General features: G+C 47.0%; 1 protein-coding gene across 6 annotated transcripts in view; it reads right to left on the bottom strand.

Annotated features, from left to right (window-relative positions):
* NEDD4 (NEDD4 E3 ubiquitin protein ligase) overlaps positions 1-15,813 on the bottom strand; it is a 2,630,465-nt gene that overhangs the window by 952,131 nt on the left and 1,662,521 nt on the right. For all 6 annotated transcript variants that reach the window (XM_069624887.1, XM_069624886.1, XM_069624885.1 and 3 more), the window contains 2 exons: positions 12,082-12,136; positions 11,932-11,990 (listed from right to left, as the gene is read on the bottom strand). In XM_069624887.1, the coding sequence (XP_069480988.1) occupies positions 11,932-11,990; positions 12,082-12,136 (114 nt within the window). The remainder of the gene's footprint in view (positions 1-11,931; positions 11,991-12,081; positions 12,137-15,813) is intronic.

Below are 15,813 nucleotides of genomic sequence, written 5' to 3' on the forward strand. Positions count from 1 at the left end.
GGGTCCTTACGTTAATTCCTCCATCTTTGGGGTTCTGATACTTGAATAGTAAAATAGACGCCCTGGGTAGATTTGTGTTGGTGTGGGGCGAGGTTGTGGGTCGTCCCATTGTACTGGTCAATACATATGGACCGAATGTGGACGATCCTCAGTTCTACAGTACTATTCTTAATATTCTCACCCCACCAGATGAGACGCTAGTGATATGGTGTGGTGACTTCAACACAATTCTTGATACAACGCTAGACAGGTCTTCCACAATACCTCGTAGGCCAACAAGGGCTGCCCGCACCCTAAAACAGATTATGGTACAAACCCCTCTGACTGACGCCTGGCACATGCTTCTCCCGTTGGATAGACGGTATACCTACTATTCGTCTGTCCACGACTCCGAATCTCAAATTGACTACTGGCTTCTCACCTCATCTCTTTCAGATGTGACGGCGTGCAATATTCATCCCTGTAACCTTTCAGACGACTCCCCAGTCTCCATCTGCCTAGTACTACACAATCTCCCCCCCGCGCACCAAGCGCTGGTGGATGCCCCCTAACATTCTCAAGGACCCTAATGTTTGTGAATCCCTTCAAGTAGAGGTAGAGGAATTCTTAGAGATTAATGTAGGCTCTGTGCGGTCACATGCAACATTGTGGGAAACATTTAAGGTGTGGGTCTGTGGAATTCTGATGGCTAAAACCACTGGACTACTGGTGTCAGTCAGAAAAGAACTAGGCCAAATGGAGTCCCAACTGTCGACACTTGAGCAAGATTACAGTTCCACCCATAATAAAGATATCCTTGCTGATATCCACAGACTGCTTGGGGAATTTCATAAGCTTGCAGCCCGAGGTACAATATATGGCAACCCCTGCAAGAGCCCGTAGATACGGAGAAAGCAACAAAGCTAGTACATTTTTAGCCAACATGCTTAAAATGGATAATCATCATATCCCTATCGCCAATATCCAGAATATACAAGGGCAAGTGGTGAATCGTGAAGGGGACATAAATGTTGCATTCACTCCGTTTTATAGGACATTATACTCTAATCGAGATGAACGATCTGCTGCGGAGACAGCCAAGTTTTTAACAAGGGCTTGAACTCCGTCCTTTCTCCCGATATCCGTTCTACACTAGATTTGCCCATCACACTAGATGAGATAACGAATGCTAGTAAGGCCCTAACATCTGGGAAAGCGCTCGGTTCAGACGGTCTTGGGGCTGAACTTTATAAGTCATTTCAAGAGAAATTGGCCCCCATCCTGTTGAAGGTGTGGGAAGAGGCAATGGAACGAGGCTCGCTCCCGGACTCTATGCATGAGACCATAATCACCGTACTCCTGAAACCCCAACGCCTCGCCCATGATATGTCCTCATACAGGCCTCTTTCCCGGATTAATACTGATGCCAACATTTTTGCCAAAATTCGTGGCCACTAGACTCCTCCCACACATGCCCGACTTGGTTCACCCAGACCAGTCGGGATTCTTCCCCATGCGGTTTACAGCCCTGAATATCCATAGGCTGTTCAAGTTGATGGCACAAATTAATCCCAATGCAAATGCAGCACTCGCTGCACTCGACGCCGAGAAGGCTTTTGACTCAATATCTTGGTACTATTTATTCTAAGTGCTTGAACGATTTGAATAGTGGACGTATTTCATCAAATGCGTCTGCTTACTCTACACCGACCCGGGAGCGAGGGACCTCACTAACCACACTCTACCTTCCCTTTTTCCCTTCGCAGAGGCACTAGACAGGGTTGTCCTTTCTCCCTCATATTGTTTGCCCTCACCATTGAGCCTATGGTGGAGTTCGTCCGGAAGAATCATGCACACGCAGGTATTAGAATGACAGGTCCCCCGCAGATAATATCCCTTTATGCAGACGAAACTTTGCTGTATGTTCGGGACCCTGAGGTCAACCTTCAGCCAATCATGACCACGAATTTGCAAGCACTCCGTATATAAGATTCATATTTCTAAATCTGAACTGTTCCCACTCACCCCTGCCACGAGTGACTTATCCGGTGTTAGCGGATTTAAATGGTCCCTGGTGCAGGTCTGCTACATGGGTATAGTTGTGTCCAGAAACAAACACACGCTATATGTAGATAATCATGAGGAATACTTGCAGACACTTACAGCCAAACTTCATTTGTGGTCTAAACTCCCGTTATCCCTATATGGCCGAGTAGCGCTCTTAAAAACTATTGTTCTCCCCAAACTGCTATATTATTTCTGCAATGATCCCATTTGGCCGGGCAAGGCTTTCTTTAAGAAGCTGCAATCTCTAGCCACTTCATTTATATGGGGTGGAGGGACGGCGAGGATGAAGTGGGTCAAGATGGTGGAGACACATTCGAGCGGTGGCATAGCCGCACCAGACTTCAAATTATACTATTTGGTGGCCCAATCCCAATTTGCCAAACAGTGGTTTGACCCTGATGACACAGCCACCCATATTCCCATCGAGAAATGTGCGGCCTCCCTAGCTGACCTGCGGTCTGTCCTCTTCAGCCCCAGCCAAAGAGACCCTTGTAAGTTTGACCCTTTGAGTACTACAGCTCATGCGGGGTCTAAGATATATGGAAGGATTGGAGTTGCGGTTCCTTATGACCCTGAGGCTCCACTGTGTCATTTTCCTGGAATCTCCCCCACTTTTGACAAAACAGTACAAATGACATGGGACCTGTCCAAACAAATGAAAATGTGTGATATGTTCCCCGAGGGTAGCTACGTAAGTCTGGAAGATTTTGAAAACACTGTAGGGAGTGGACAATTCAGGCAACTCCAGTACAACTGTATGAGGGCCGCGTTTGCTGCAAAGTGGCCAACATTCCCTGTAGAACCCACCACGCATGAATGTACACAGGCCATGACAACGACCAGTGGTGGGAGGAAGGGAATCTCTAATCTATATTCTCTTGTGCAGACGCACTCCGGCTCCTTGAATGTTATTAAAGCAACTTGGGAAGCAGACCTGGGAGTAACGCTGAGTGAGGAACAATGGCTCAGATATTGTCAACTATCCAAATCTGTGGCCCTCATTAGGACCCTGGCGGATTTTTTCCGCCATCGACGGACTTTTCCGCCATGGCGTAAAGTCCGTTTACGCCATGGCGGATGGTGGACTTACCGCCCCATTCCGAGGTCGGCGGGGCGGTAAGTCCCCATTGACCCATTTACCCTTCCCCATTCCCATTTCGGCCCCATAGGGTATAATGGGAGTGGGGAAGGAGTTAATTACGCCACTGTAAATTACGGTGGCGTAATTAACACCAAGGTCCCATAGCGCCATGGATTTTTACGCCCGCAAAAAGCGGGCGGAAAAATGACCATGGCGCTCTGGGAACTCGGAATTGGCGGTAAGGGGTCGGCGCAGCTAACGCTAGCGTAAACCCCTTACCGCCAGGGTCCTAATGAGGGCCTGTGTCTCTGAACTCTGGCCTATGGCTGATACAATTTAGAGTTCTTAACCAACTACACTACACCTGTGCAAAACTCGCTAAGTTTGTGATGTACTGCACCAGGGAGTGTCTGAAATGTGGCACACCAAATGAGGGCGCATTCCATATGTATTGGGCATGTCCTCTTATAACTGCATTCTGGTGCTCAGTCGCAGATATTCTTGAAAAGATCACGTCAATCTCTGCATCACTACCCCCCCTTGAAATACCTGTTTGGGGATATTGGTAAGGTGGCGGAAACTACCAGACGTTTATTTAATTTGACTTGTGTTGTAGCAAAACGTTGCATATTGTAATGTTGGACATCTGTAAATGCACCGTGTATGGATGATTTTCTTTGCAACCTCGCACTGGTTAATGAATCTGAGGAGCAATATGTACTAACTAACAGCAACATGTCGCCCAAAGGACATTTGGGCTACGTTTAGACTTTATGTGTGTAACATTCTGTCTGATGGCGATACTTCCTCCTCGTCTACGTCTTGACCTACCACCCCTCCTTAAAGTATATGTAATCATTACTTTATTGTATTGATTGTGATGTACCTGTGATATGTTGGTGCTGTGATGACTCAATAAAACAAAGTTAAAAAAAATAACTAACTACAAAAAAAGTAAACTTGACACAGCAACCCTATGAAGTAAATGTACGACACAATGTACGTCCCGGGACGATAGCTCAGCGGCAACGTGCTCGCCTGGGAAGTAAGACGACACGGAGCACCACAGGTTCAATCCCCGGGTCCGCGCTTAGAAACCGCTGGGTATTAAGCGCATTATAAATACGCAACTAAGACATATAAATACGCAACTAAGACATATTTCGGTAACACTGCCTCTATGCCCCCGGGCTGCGTGAGTGCTTTAAACATGCAAAAAATAAAAATAAAATAAATAAATAAATCCCTGGGAACATACCATTGTTTGATAGTGGATTTAAACCATCTATGGAAAGGAGAGTGTCAAAGAAGTGTGGGAGCCCCTCTACTAAAAACTAACATGGGTCAAATACTGTTTTCTATGGAATGTCTTACACTCAGGAGGGTCTACAACCAAGTTTTAGCTCACTGCACCATTCACAGAGGAGAAATATACATTTGCATGTCAGTCTTTGCCCCACCCAAAAGGGCAGTCGAGCACCAAAATGCTAGGCTAATCTCAACAAGAGTACCATCAGCAACCCCAGACAAGTGTTTCAGCCTAGTCAGGCCTCATCAGTGAGTTGAAGTTGAGCCTCTCTAAGACACAGTGAGCAAGGGGTCCATGTCTGGATTACCCTGGGTTACTTAGGGTGAAACCCTACATTTTACAATGTTACAAAGAAGTGTGGGAGCCCTTCTACTGAGAACGAACATGGGTCAAATACCCTGTTCTGTGGAATTTCTTCCACTCAGGAGGGTCTACAACCTTATTTTAGCTCACTGCACACTTCCCAGGCACAGCTGTAGAAAGATCAAACGTTTCAGAGTAAGTCTTCAGTAGCAAGTAAGTAACAATCTTTGTTGGAAAAAGGGTCAAGGGCTTTATTGAAGTCTCCCTGTAGGCTCACAGGTGTGAGGCATGGACGACCATGTATAGGCAAACTCCCAAACACACAAATCAGCACTCCAGCAACACAGGCGCAGCAATTCACCTTTACATAAGATCTACCCAGAGTCTCACAGTACCTTAGGAGCATTGAATCTGGGTGTTTGCATTGCTGCTGTGTTAAAAAGTAGGCCTCCCCGAACCCCCTTTGTAGGAAAGTCAAATCTGGTTTTGCATTGTGGTAAATGTGGTACTGTTAACTGTGTCACATTAGGCTCTATCCCACTCTCTAGGTTGCCACCCCGCTGGGAGTGCCTTGTATTGTTGAGTGTACCTCGCGGCTGCTCTGTGTGTTCCCTACTGCGTGACCCCCCCCTCTCTCTGCGCATCCTGTGCGGCACTGGGTTATGCATCCCTCCTCTCTCATCTGCTCCCTCCTATATCCTCCTTGCACCCTCTATGGTGCTTTCCATCTCTCCCATCTTCTCTGACTGCTACTCTATCTCCTACCCTATCCATCTCACTAAGTCGCGAAGGAAGAAGTTCAAGAGGGACATCCTGGTCTCCAACCCAGGCCTCCCCATCGCTGATGCCCACATCAGTGCTTCCTCCAGACAGACTCTCACAGACATCCTCTTTGTCGTTCCCTCTCCAGATTTATGGACCCCTCATATGGTCTATTTTCTCTCTCCCTTCTCGTCCTCCCCAATTAGTGGTGGCACTCGGTGGGCGGTCCTCTTGGCCTCCTTCCACGCCTCCAAGACCATCATTAATGTCTATCTGAAAGACACCATTTTGGTGCAGGATCCTCAACCTAATCTCCTCTTTTTCAATAGGCGTCTCCCGAGTCGTATCAACTTCTTTTCTTCTCCTGCTACTCCTACAAGCACCTCTCTGGCTCCTCCACCACCTTTTCCGCCGCCTCTCTGGCACACTCCTCCTCCTCTCCAGCTACTATGCCACCTCCTTCTACCACCTCTAACCACTCTCTGGCCCCTCTACCACTTCCACAGGGCATACCTCAGGCCTGAGCCTCACCAAGGAAGTCTTTCAAATGTGGCATTGTGCTCAACGTCCCTACTCTCAACTCTCACTTTGCTGTCAAACACACCTGACATCTGCCACCTCCTTGAAGAACTTGACTTGGATGTTCTAGCTCTCACTGAGACATGGTTCACAGCCAGCTCTATCATGAATTTTGACACTCTCCTCCCTGATGGCTACAAGATCCTCTACAAGCCCAGAATCAACTGACCCAGAGGTGGAGTAGGAAGTAGGTCCCTGCTTCTGTCATTCCTACGCAGGCCTACTCTTCCTTTGAATACCTGGTCTGCAGGCTATCTCCATCTCTCCTGGCCTCTCTAGCTGTGCCCACCATCCACAGGCCACCTGCCCATGTTGCCCTCTTCTCACTCTGAGAGGCTGACCTCTCCTCTTCTCTCCCTGCCTCTACCTCTCAACTTCTCCTCCTTGGAGACCTCAACATCTACCCGGAAGCTCTGGGACATTCTCCCTCTCTCCATTCGACCCACTGGTGCGCACACCTTGAATGTTCTCATCTCCTCAGACATCCCCCTCTCTAACCCTCCCACCACTCCTCTCTCTTGGACTGACCACTTCCTGCTTTTCTCTCATCTGAAACTCTGTCCCTCAGGCTAGACCCACCCCAGCACTGCCACCTACTTTCTCCGTCATTCGGCCAATGAAGCATGTGTCAGTGGATGCCTTTGCCTCGTTTCTCTCTGCTCCTGCACCTGACACACACTCTGACACAGCCCACTATATCCTGCATCTTGCTATCTCTAACACTCTGGACATCCTTGCCCGGGTCAATAGAATCCGTTTGAAGCTTACCGTCAAGTTCAACACTTGGTATGACTCTGACCTCGCCGCCCGGTAACGAAGTGCAGGGTGGCTGAGAGGAAATGGAGGGCTTCGGACGCATCCTCTGGTAAACTGGCCTGCTACCTGCTCCAAAGGCAATACAGACTCGCTCTCCTGTCCAAGATGAGAGTCCACATCTAAGCCTGCATATCTGCGGCCTCTACCAACATGGCCCAGCTCTTTAAAAATGTGCAAAGTGCTGGCCAATCCTTCTGCAGTCTCCACCTGTCCTGTTCCCCCCCACCCCCCAGGCCCTATGCATGGCTCCGGCTTACTTTACCACTAAAACTCAGGACACCCTGTCCTGCCTCTCCTCTCCCTCTCTCAGCCAGCCTCTGGCCGTCTCCCCCTCTCATCCTACTTTCTCTTCGACTAGACCAGGCAACATTCACTGTTCTCTCTTTTTCGGTCGCCCTGCCTCCCATCTTGCTCCCCTTAAATCTCTCTACCACTCTGCCATCCGTACCCTCTGTCTTCTCTCTCCGCAGGATTCCATCTCCAACTCACTTTCCAACCTTGGCTAGCTTCCTTTTCATTCCCAACTTAAATTTCACTTCCTTTGTCTTGTCTTTAAATCTCTTCATGACCTTGCCCCTCCTTACCTCTCCTCTCTCATTCTATACCCCCTCTCGCTCCCTTCTTTCTGCAGATCTCTTCTTACTTTCCATCCCCCCACCACCTTGCGCGTCCTCTCGTTTCAGCTCCTTTCAGCTCCTTGCCCCCCATACATTGGAACACCTTTCCTTTCACTATCCACTCCACTTCCACCTATTCCTCCTTCCGTTCCTCCTTGAATGCACTCCTTCTCCACTCCCCTCCCTGACACCTTTTCTCTCTCTTTTCAATGCCCTCTTCCTCGTCCCTCTATCTTCCCTGTCTCCCCATGATCTCCATCCTCCCTCCTAACTTCCATCACTCCCTACGCTTTCTCCCTTTTTTCCGTCCCTTCCACGCCATTCTTCTTCCTCCTCAAATGCAAATTGTTCCACATGCTGTTTTTCTGGTTTGTCTCATATATACTGTTATTGCTTCTATGTTAAATGTTTAAGGTTCCTGTGTTGTCAAACTGTAAAGCGCTTTGGATTAAAACGCTATATAAACAATAAAATACAAATACAAATTTCTAGACAAGTCTGATCCATGACAGTGTTGTCCAAACAGGTGCTCCCTGCTCCTCCATAACTATCGAACACCACATCGACACCATCGCACATGGCTTGGCCTATTTCTGCAATCACTCTTTCGCCAATGGATCATTCGCCTCTCTCCTCAAGCAATCCCTTGTGCACCCCTCCTTAAAAAGCCTTCTGCCGACCCTACCCATCCGGCAAACTATTGTCCGATCTCTATCACTCCTTTCCTGGGCAAACTCTTGGAACAGCTTTCTCTCCAAACAATCTGCTAGTTGTCTCCATGACTATCAGTCTGGCTTCAGAGCAGCCAGAGGCACGGAAACAGCTCTCCTCAACACCTGTTAAGATCTGCTCTTTAATCTTGATTCTAGCCTTCCTTCTGTCCTCATCCTCCTGGACCTTTATTCTGCTTTTGACACAGTCATACACGCCATCCCGATCAATCGATTCCGTGAGAACCTGGGCATCACAGGTCAGGCCCTGGAATGGTTGACCCCCTTCCTCCTGGACAGACCCTGCCAGGTCCAACCTGGGTCTTTTGTTTCCACCACCTCTCTCTCCACATGTAGTGTTCCCCAGAGCTCTAAGCCCTCTCCCTGGCTCTTCAATCTCTACTTGGCCCCTTTGACCCACATGACCTCTACCATCTCCTCAAACTTTCAGTGTTACGCAGATGACACTCTGCTCTCTTTGAGGCTCCCCCCAGTCTCCTCTCGTCTCATTCCGGACTGTCTATCCACGATTCATGATTGGTGCACAGAAAACGATCTCTGCCTTAATGCCAGCAAGTTGTAGATCCTTCTCTTTGGGACCCCTGCTCCCGCTTTCCCTCTCTCACTCTGGCGGCCTTCCTTGGGCTCTCTTCCTTCACCTTCCTGTGAGGCAAAAAACCTTGGAGTCATCTTCGATTCCTCTCTCTCCTCCTCTCCTCACATCACGGACCTTGCCAAGAAGGCCCACTACCAACTGTACTTCCTCAGAGGTATTATTCATTTTCTTACTGTCCCCCAGAAGCTCACTGTCTCCAGAGCCCTGGTTCTCTCGAGGCTGGACTACTGCAACCGCCTCTTTCTCAACATGCCTTCCCCCACTCTCTGCCTCTCTGAACAGGACTGCAAGACTTATCCTTGGCCTCAAGCACAGGAACTGAATCTCTCCAGCCCTGAAATCTCCATTGGCTCCCGGTGGCAGCAAGGATCAAGTTCAAGATCCTCTGCATCGTCCACAAGGCTTCCTGGGACCGGGGGCCCCACAACATCCAACTCTCTTACTTCGCTCAGCTACCTCCAACTCCCTGGAGAACAGATGATTCTCCAGGCTGAGAGTGGGTGTTAGATCTCTCCACTGCAGGTGCCTCCCTCTGGAATGGCCTCCCTGCTCATCTCAGACTTGAGCCAGACCACCTGAAGTTCTAGAAGCTGCTCAAGACCTTCATCATCTCCTCTGCTTTCTCTCTTTCTCTCTCTCTCTCTCTCTCTCTCTCTCTCCCCTGCTGACTTACCTGTCTGCAGTGCCAACCGGTCGCTTTGCTACCCTCAGAGTCTCACTGGGTACCAGGCACATCCATAATCAGTCATCCCTGCACTGCCTTCGGGCCTACCATGCACTGCACTTAGGGGTTGTAACTGTAACCTTTACAGCCCACTCGCTCCTTCTACTTACCCAAAGCCGTGCTGCCCTGGCTGCACTCACTCAGAACAACTGCTGCCCTTATTGCACTTCCCCCTTTCCCCCTCCCTGCACTTCTCCAATGTCACACTTGCACGATCTGAATGACACAAGGCCTAGTTAGATGGTTTGTCTTGACTTCATTCTGTCGCCTCCCCTTGTCTTGTCGCACCTAGAAACAATTGTGTACAGGCGCATTATAAAAGACATATCATATCAAGAAGAGGTTGCAGCATGATGCCCCCACGATGCAGCAACAGCAGACCCGGTCACCGCATTCTTGGTCAGACAGACGAAAGAAGGGACACTGAAGTAGATCTCGAAGCAACAGTCGAGTGAAGAGACTTCCAGCAAAGGATTGTTCGGATTCGGGGTTTTTGGCAACTTTTGGGAAGCACAAGTGAAAAACGATTACTGCCCGGTCGATTTGTCTCGCTTTCTCGGTCCTGCACTCTGGAGAGCGTGACTTCACAGAGTGGAATGTTGCCTCTGGGGGTACGTAAGGAGTCCACCAAACCATCTTCGGAATACGATGCACTGCACAATGGCCACAGGTCCCAGAGTATTGGCGGTTTGCAGCCTGTGAAGGTTACAGCTTGTAGTGGAATGGCTCGAAATGCAGGTCGTCTCAGGAACGATTGGTCCCGCCAGTCTAAAGGGGGGAGTTGTACTCTTCGGAGTTCTCCTGATGCTTCAAAGACGGGGTCGGACAGCAACGATTCCACAGAAGACATCTCTGGTCATCAGGAAGTGGCTGCGGTAATCTCTCTTCTTCCTCCTCGTCGATACTTCTGTCGCAGGGTTCAACTTCTCTTCTGCCTCAGGATTCATGCCTTTCATGCAGGAACCGAGCCAATCCGCACCCATTCACCATTCACACTCTGGGTGGTGGCTGTCCTTTCCAGACTGCCAGCCCCCCCAGCTGACTAGAGAAAAAGGACAGCTGAGTTTCAGAGTCCTCTCCCATATCCTGTCCTCACAGCTGGCTTCACAAAGGATTCCTGCCGAAGAAAAAAGTCAAACCAGGATCTCCCCCACCCAGCACGGCAGAAGAAGGACCAAGAAGGGGCAAGCCAGTGTCACCATTTGGTGCCAATGGTGACCCTTCTGTGCACTACCGGGCTGCGAGTACAGCATGGGAATAAAAATGGTACAAAACTAGGTAAGATAAAAACACTGCCACTAGCCATTCAGATTAGTGTGTCACTGTAACCAAAATGTTACAGGAGCAGTGAGATAACATGCCGCACAAAGAACGAACATTACTTGGAAAAGCTCCATCTGATGCAAAGCGAAAATCAATATCAAGAGTTTCTGAAACAAAACAACAAACAGCAGCACGACTTGCCGTGAAGAGCAACTTTCTCCACGGCAAATGAGCTACCACTCGATCAGGACACGGGCAATGCCGGGTACCCCAGCTAGTTATCCATAAAGATGGAAATCTACATAACAGATATGAGCACAAAGCATGGGTCTTCAAAGAGTTTAGCATGACGGGCAGATATTTAACCTTCAGGTGTGGTCATGTGATATTCACACTAGGGAGGATTTTAACATGTGAAGCCCCAGATAGTTTTGTTAAGCTAAGTATAGAATGCCCTTTGGATCAATTCAGTTTCTACTCTGGAATGCACAGCATCATGTGGTTCTTTAAGTGGTTGCATACCATCATCAGTTTCTTGACAAGGTGCGATTATGTTTTTCTCAGATACTAGAGCTGTGTGCATTAGGGACATGTGTTTGCATTTCAACTGTTGCTTTACTGGCAACAGGAAAGCACCAAAGGGATATAAATATAATTCAGAGCTCCATCCTATGTGCAACATACAGGTTTCTTTGGTACAGTACAACTTGCCCTACAGAGACTAGCATCCGTGAAGGGCTCCCACAGAAGCATGAGATAGAACTGTACCCCTCAGGCTTGAATAGTAAAGTCATTTTCACCTAGTTTTCTTCTGGGTGAATTCACACGCCTAATCTATATTCTACAACTATTCACACCATTTTTTAATAGCCAACAAGTTATTTTTTAACTGAATTCACAACAACAAAATTTCAGAAGTATGAGCAGTCCCAGGACTTCTAGATTCTGCAATAAAAAACAAATAAATCGAACAGGAAATGCTCCCTTCATGGTGATTCCGGTACAATAGTGGAGAAGGAGTGAGAGCAAGATTCAAGAATAACAAGCATTTTCACTGTAAGTTGATATAGACCCAAATGATTGGAACATGTAGATAAATACTCACTGGTCCTGTTATTGCTACAGTCAACAATCTAGGATCCTCCCATTGTGTTTTTTTTGTTTCTGGAAAGGGAGAATACAATTATCTTGAACACATGTGTTTTACAGTATGCTGACTGCAACAACTTGAAAAGTATTATTGTATAATACTTACTGTGATCAATATAGAAGATCCTTCCATCAGTGTGTGTTCGCTCTTCCCAACCAGGCTGTAAAGAGTATTTTTTTTAATGATGTATGTTATCATTACATATCTATCACAGAGTGTCAAAAGCAGGAAGTTGAACAGTCACACAAAAAAAGAAACTCAATTCACAATTTAAATGAACAAATTACTTACCTCTCTAATGTTCTTTCTGATGGATGTCCTTCCAACGGATTCCCCGTCTACGATATTCTGACAGCTTCAATCAGAAACACTTTCGCCACCAACAGGCGCTGCACAGTTCCCAGTTGGTGCATGTATGATTTTATGGAGGGCATTTAATGCGCTTGCACCATGGTTACATTTTCGTTTGCCCTCTGGTCGGTGGTGTCAGAGGTGGCTGAAAATCTCAGTTTGAGACACGAGTGAAGGCCTGAATGCCCCGGTAGAGGATGGCAGAGAGGTGGTACACCAGATCCTGCAGTCAGGCAGGCTCGGTTGGCTATGTTGCATGTGCTACGGCCACGGGTATGGTCATCAGAAGCACTCAGCATGAGGAACTTAGGGTTCATCCCTGATGGTTAGGAACATTCCTAGACATGCCTTTTTAATTGTCAAAATTTGTTCGGGCCAAGGGTGATGACTGGAATGAGCTATTAAGCAACGTTCCACTACCGTACCAAAAGGAAGGTGGTCTCTAGCTTTCTCCTCTAATGCCCACCGTGACGGGGGTTAGGCACTTTAAGAGAAACATCTTACCACTCTTTCCCACAGCCAGGATAGAGGTTGAGAAGCTCCAAGAGTGGTGATTGCCACCTCAGCAGTGCCCTCTGTAACCTGTGAGGGGTCAGAAATAAGAGCCGGGCAAAAGGTTGTCTTGGTTTTACCAACGATATTTATTAAAGGAAAAAGAGCTCTCTGACCCTATACTAAAGAGGAGTTTACCTGCCTATAAATCAAAAACCAAGAATCTGTATGCGTCAGGATGTCACATACCTACATACCCTAACATGCCCACAAACTACCACCCCATGGCAACAGTGCCTTTTCTCCTTAAAATACTTTACCGTGCAGCCTACTTGCAAATTAAAAATCATCTTAAAACTAACAACCCCCTAGGCCTCCGTCAATCAGGCTTCAGACCGGCACCCGGTACTGATCCTTACTTGACCTCAAAATACAAATGGATGAGATAAAAGACAATGGCAAACTAGCACTCCTGCTCGACTTCTCAGCTACCTTCGATTTAGTTAATCACAACACTTCATGCAACCACCTGGTCTCGGCAGCCCAATTCTCAACTAATGCAAATCATTGGATACAGCCCTTCCTCACTAAGAACTATGAGAGTCTTCTCAACAACAGCAGCAGCGCTGCCAGCCCACCACTTGTGGCGTACTGCAAGTATCCTGTGTATCAACCACTCTATACAATATTTTTTCCAAAACCCTTATTCGATCTTCTTGACAATCTGGGTGTCACCTATACCAGCTACGCGGATGACACCCAAATACTCATGCCCATAACAGGTACTCATGACAGCAAATCTCTAAACAAAATTTACCAAATGATCCAGGCATGGATGGCCCAACACAGCCTCCACCTCAACGATGAAAAGACTGAATTACTCATCACTGGATCTCAACACCAATTTAACAAACTAGACTCCCTTAATTCTTTCACAATTGACAGCATTTCCATCAAAGTCTCAAAGGAAGTAATAACATTAGGCGCTTACCTGAACTCTGCCCTCTCACTAACCAGAGAAGTTAAAACCACAGCCGCGGCGGCAGCTTACATATCCAAACGTATCATCGCCTGTAGACCCTTTTTGTCATCTGACAGTTGCATCACTCTAGCCAGTGGGTTCCATGAGTTAATATTCCTGCAAAAATATCGTCATACAAGAATGGTGTCATATATTTGCGGTGATATTAACCTATTAAACCTGCGGGGGACATCCCCGCAACCCCCATATTAATTTAAAGGGAGCAGGGGACACCCCCAGATCCCCCTATCCCATTTACCCCAAAAATTAGCCCCACTACCCGATACCAGCCAGAGCTCTTATCTTCTCTGTATTAGACTACTGCAATGCCCTGTAGTTAGGCACTAACAAACCCAACCTAAAAAAACTTCAGGTGAAACAATACCCTAAGAGCATCACTCAATATCCCCAAAAACCCTGATATCTCTGTAGAGAGACGTTGATCCTACTAGCTGCCGTCCACGATCAGATTGTCATCAAAACTCTAATTGACACACAAATGCATCTCTCTGTCAGCTCCCAAATACATATCCAATACATTCTCACAGCACAAATCGAACAGACCCACCAGCACGGCCTACATGAACCTTCTTACCGTTCCCAAACACAAACCTCAGAAAAAAGGTGGATACAATTTCCCAGTGGTAGCTGCTAAACATAGGAATGCTCCACCACCAGCCCTCAGATCTGGATCCTCCTTCTGGCCCTTCCGCAAGAGTTTGAAAACATGGCTCTTTTCACAAGAGTAATCTCACCCACTTTAAGCTGCACGTATCACTGGACTTACCCATGCTTACATCTGCTTGACGCTCTTGGCCTACCTGCACTGATAATGTACCCATACTTGCTTGTATTAACTGGTGGTGTTCCACATTTGCATTTTAACTCTCACTGGAAAATGTCTCGATTAACTGTGATATGTCAAATTAACTCTACTACAATGTTAGAATAAGTGTTGTACCAACAATTGTAAGACACATTGCTTATGATTGCCACCAATGTACCACCAACTGTAAGACGTATTGTTTTGTTATTTGCACTAAGGTATGTAATGTTCACAAGAAACATAGCGCCTTGATGCCCTAGGGTTAGGAGCGCTTTACAAATGACAAAATAAATAAATGTCAATAACTGAAAAGCCGTCCTTGTGTCCAAAACGTCCTATCCTAAACAAATTACATTGTGTAAGGAAAATATCTTCAATTGGCCAAAAAGTGTTCACAACTGAAATAACTACAATTCTAACAAAAATGTTATCCAAGGCGAATGCTCCTGGTTCCTTAATTATAAGAATAGTCACTTTTGTAAACGGTTCCTTGGTGTCTTGTTTGGGCTCACAAGATTCCTGTTTAGGCAACAAAATCTTTAACAGTCTTTCTATAATGCCACTTTCTCCTCAGTCTGTAAAGAAATATCTTTAACATCCTACTTTCCAGGGTTCAATAAATAAACACCAATCTTTCCTTTAACATTTCTTGGGGCTTGCAAATTATCTGGTTTACTCCTCTGCCAGGTTTCTTTATGCAATGCCAACTGCCTGGTGCACTCTCCTGCCAGGACTCTTTCTGAAACACCAATTGCCTGGTGTATTCGCCTGCCGGGACTTTTATATATATCAATTGCTTGCTGTCTTCCGTGTCAGGATTTCTCATATACTTTACTCGCTTGGTTTCTTTGGTTTACTAGGACTTCTCATATGCTTTCTCTGCATCATCAATATTGTAGGTATGACTCACGGGTTGATATATATGCTCCTGGTAAGGTTTCTTTAAGTTTGGCCCCAAATTCACATTTAAAATATTTACAGTTCATTGGGGTTTACCTTTTAGCCTTTTTGTATTCAAACAAGCCTTTTGTCGTATTCACAAGGCTGTAATGTTCAAAGTGCAGTTCGGGACAGTCGTCTGACTGCCCCGGGTTCCCTACTGGCTTTGGGCAGACTCACCGCCTTTCTGCAGCATCTCCGGTCGGGT

This window comes from Ambystoma mexicanum, chromosome 11, assembly GCF_040938575.1.
Source record: "Ambystoma mexicanum isolate Mex_15411 chromosome 11, UKY_AmexF1_1, whole genome shotgun sequence".
Taxonomy (NCBI): domain Eukaryota; kingdom Metazoa; phylum Chordata; class Amphibia; order Caudata; family Ambystomatidae; genus Ambystoma; species Ambystoma mexicanum.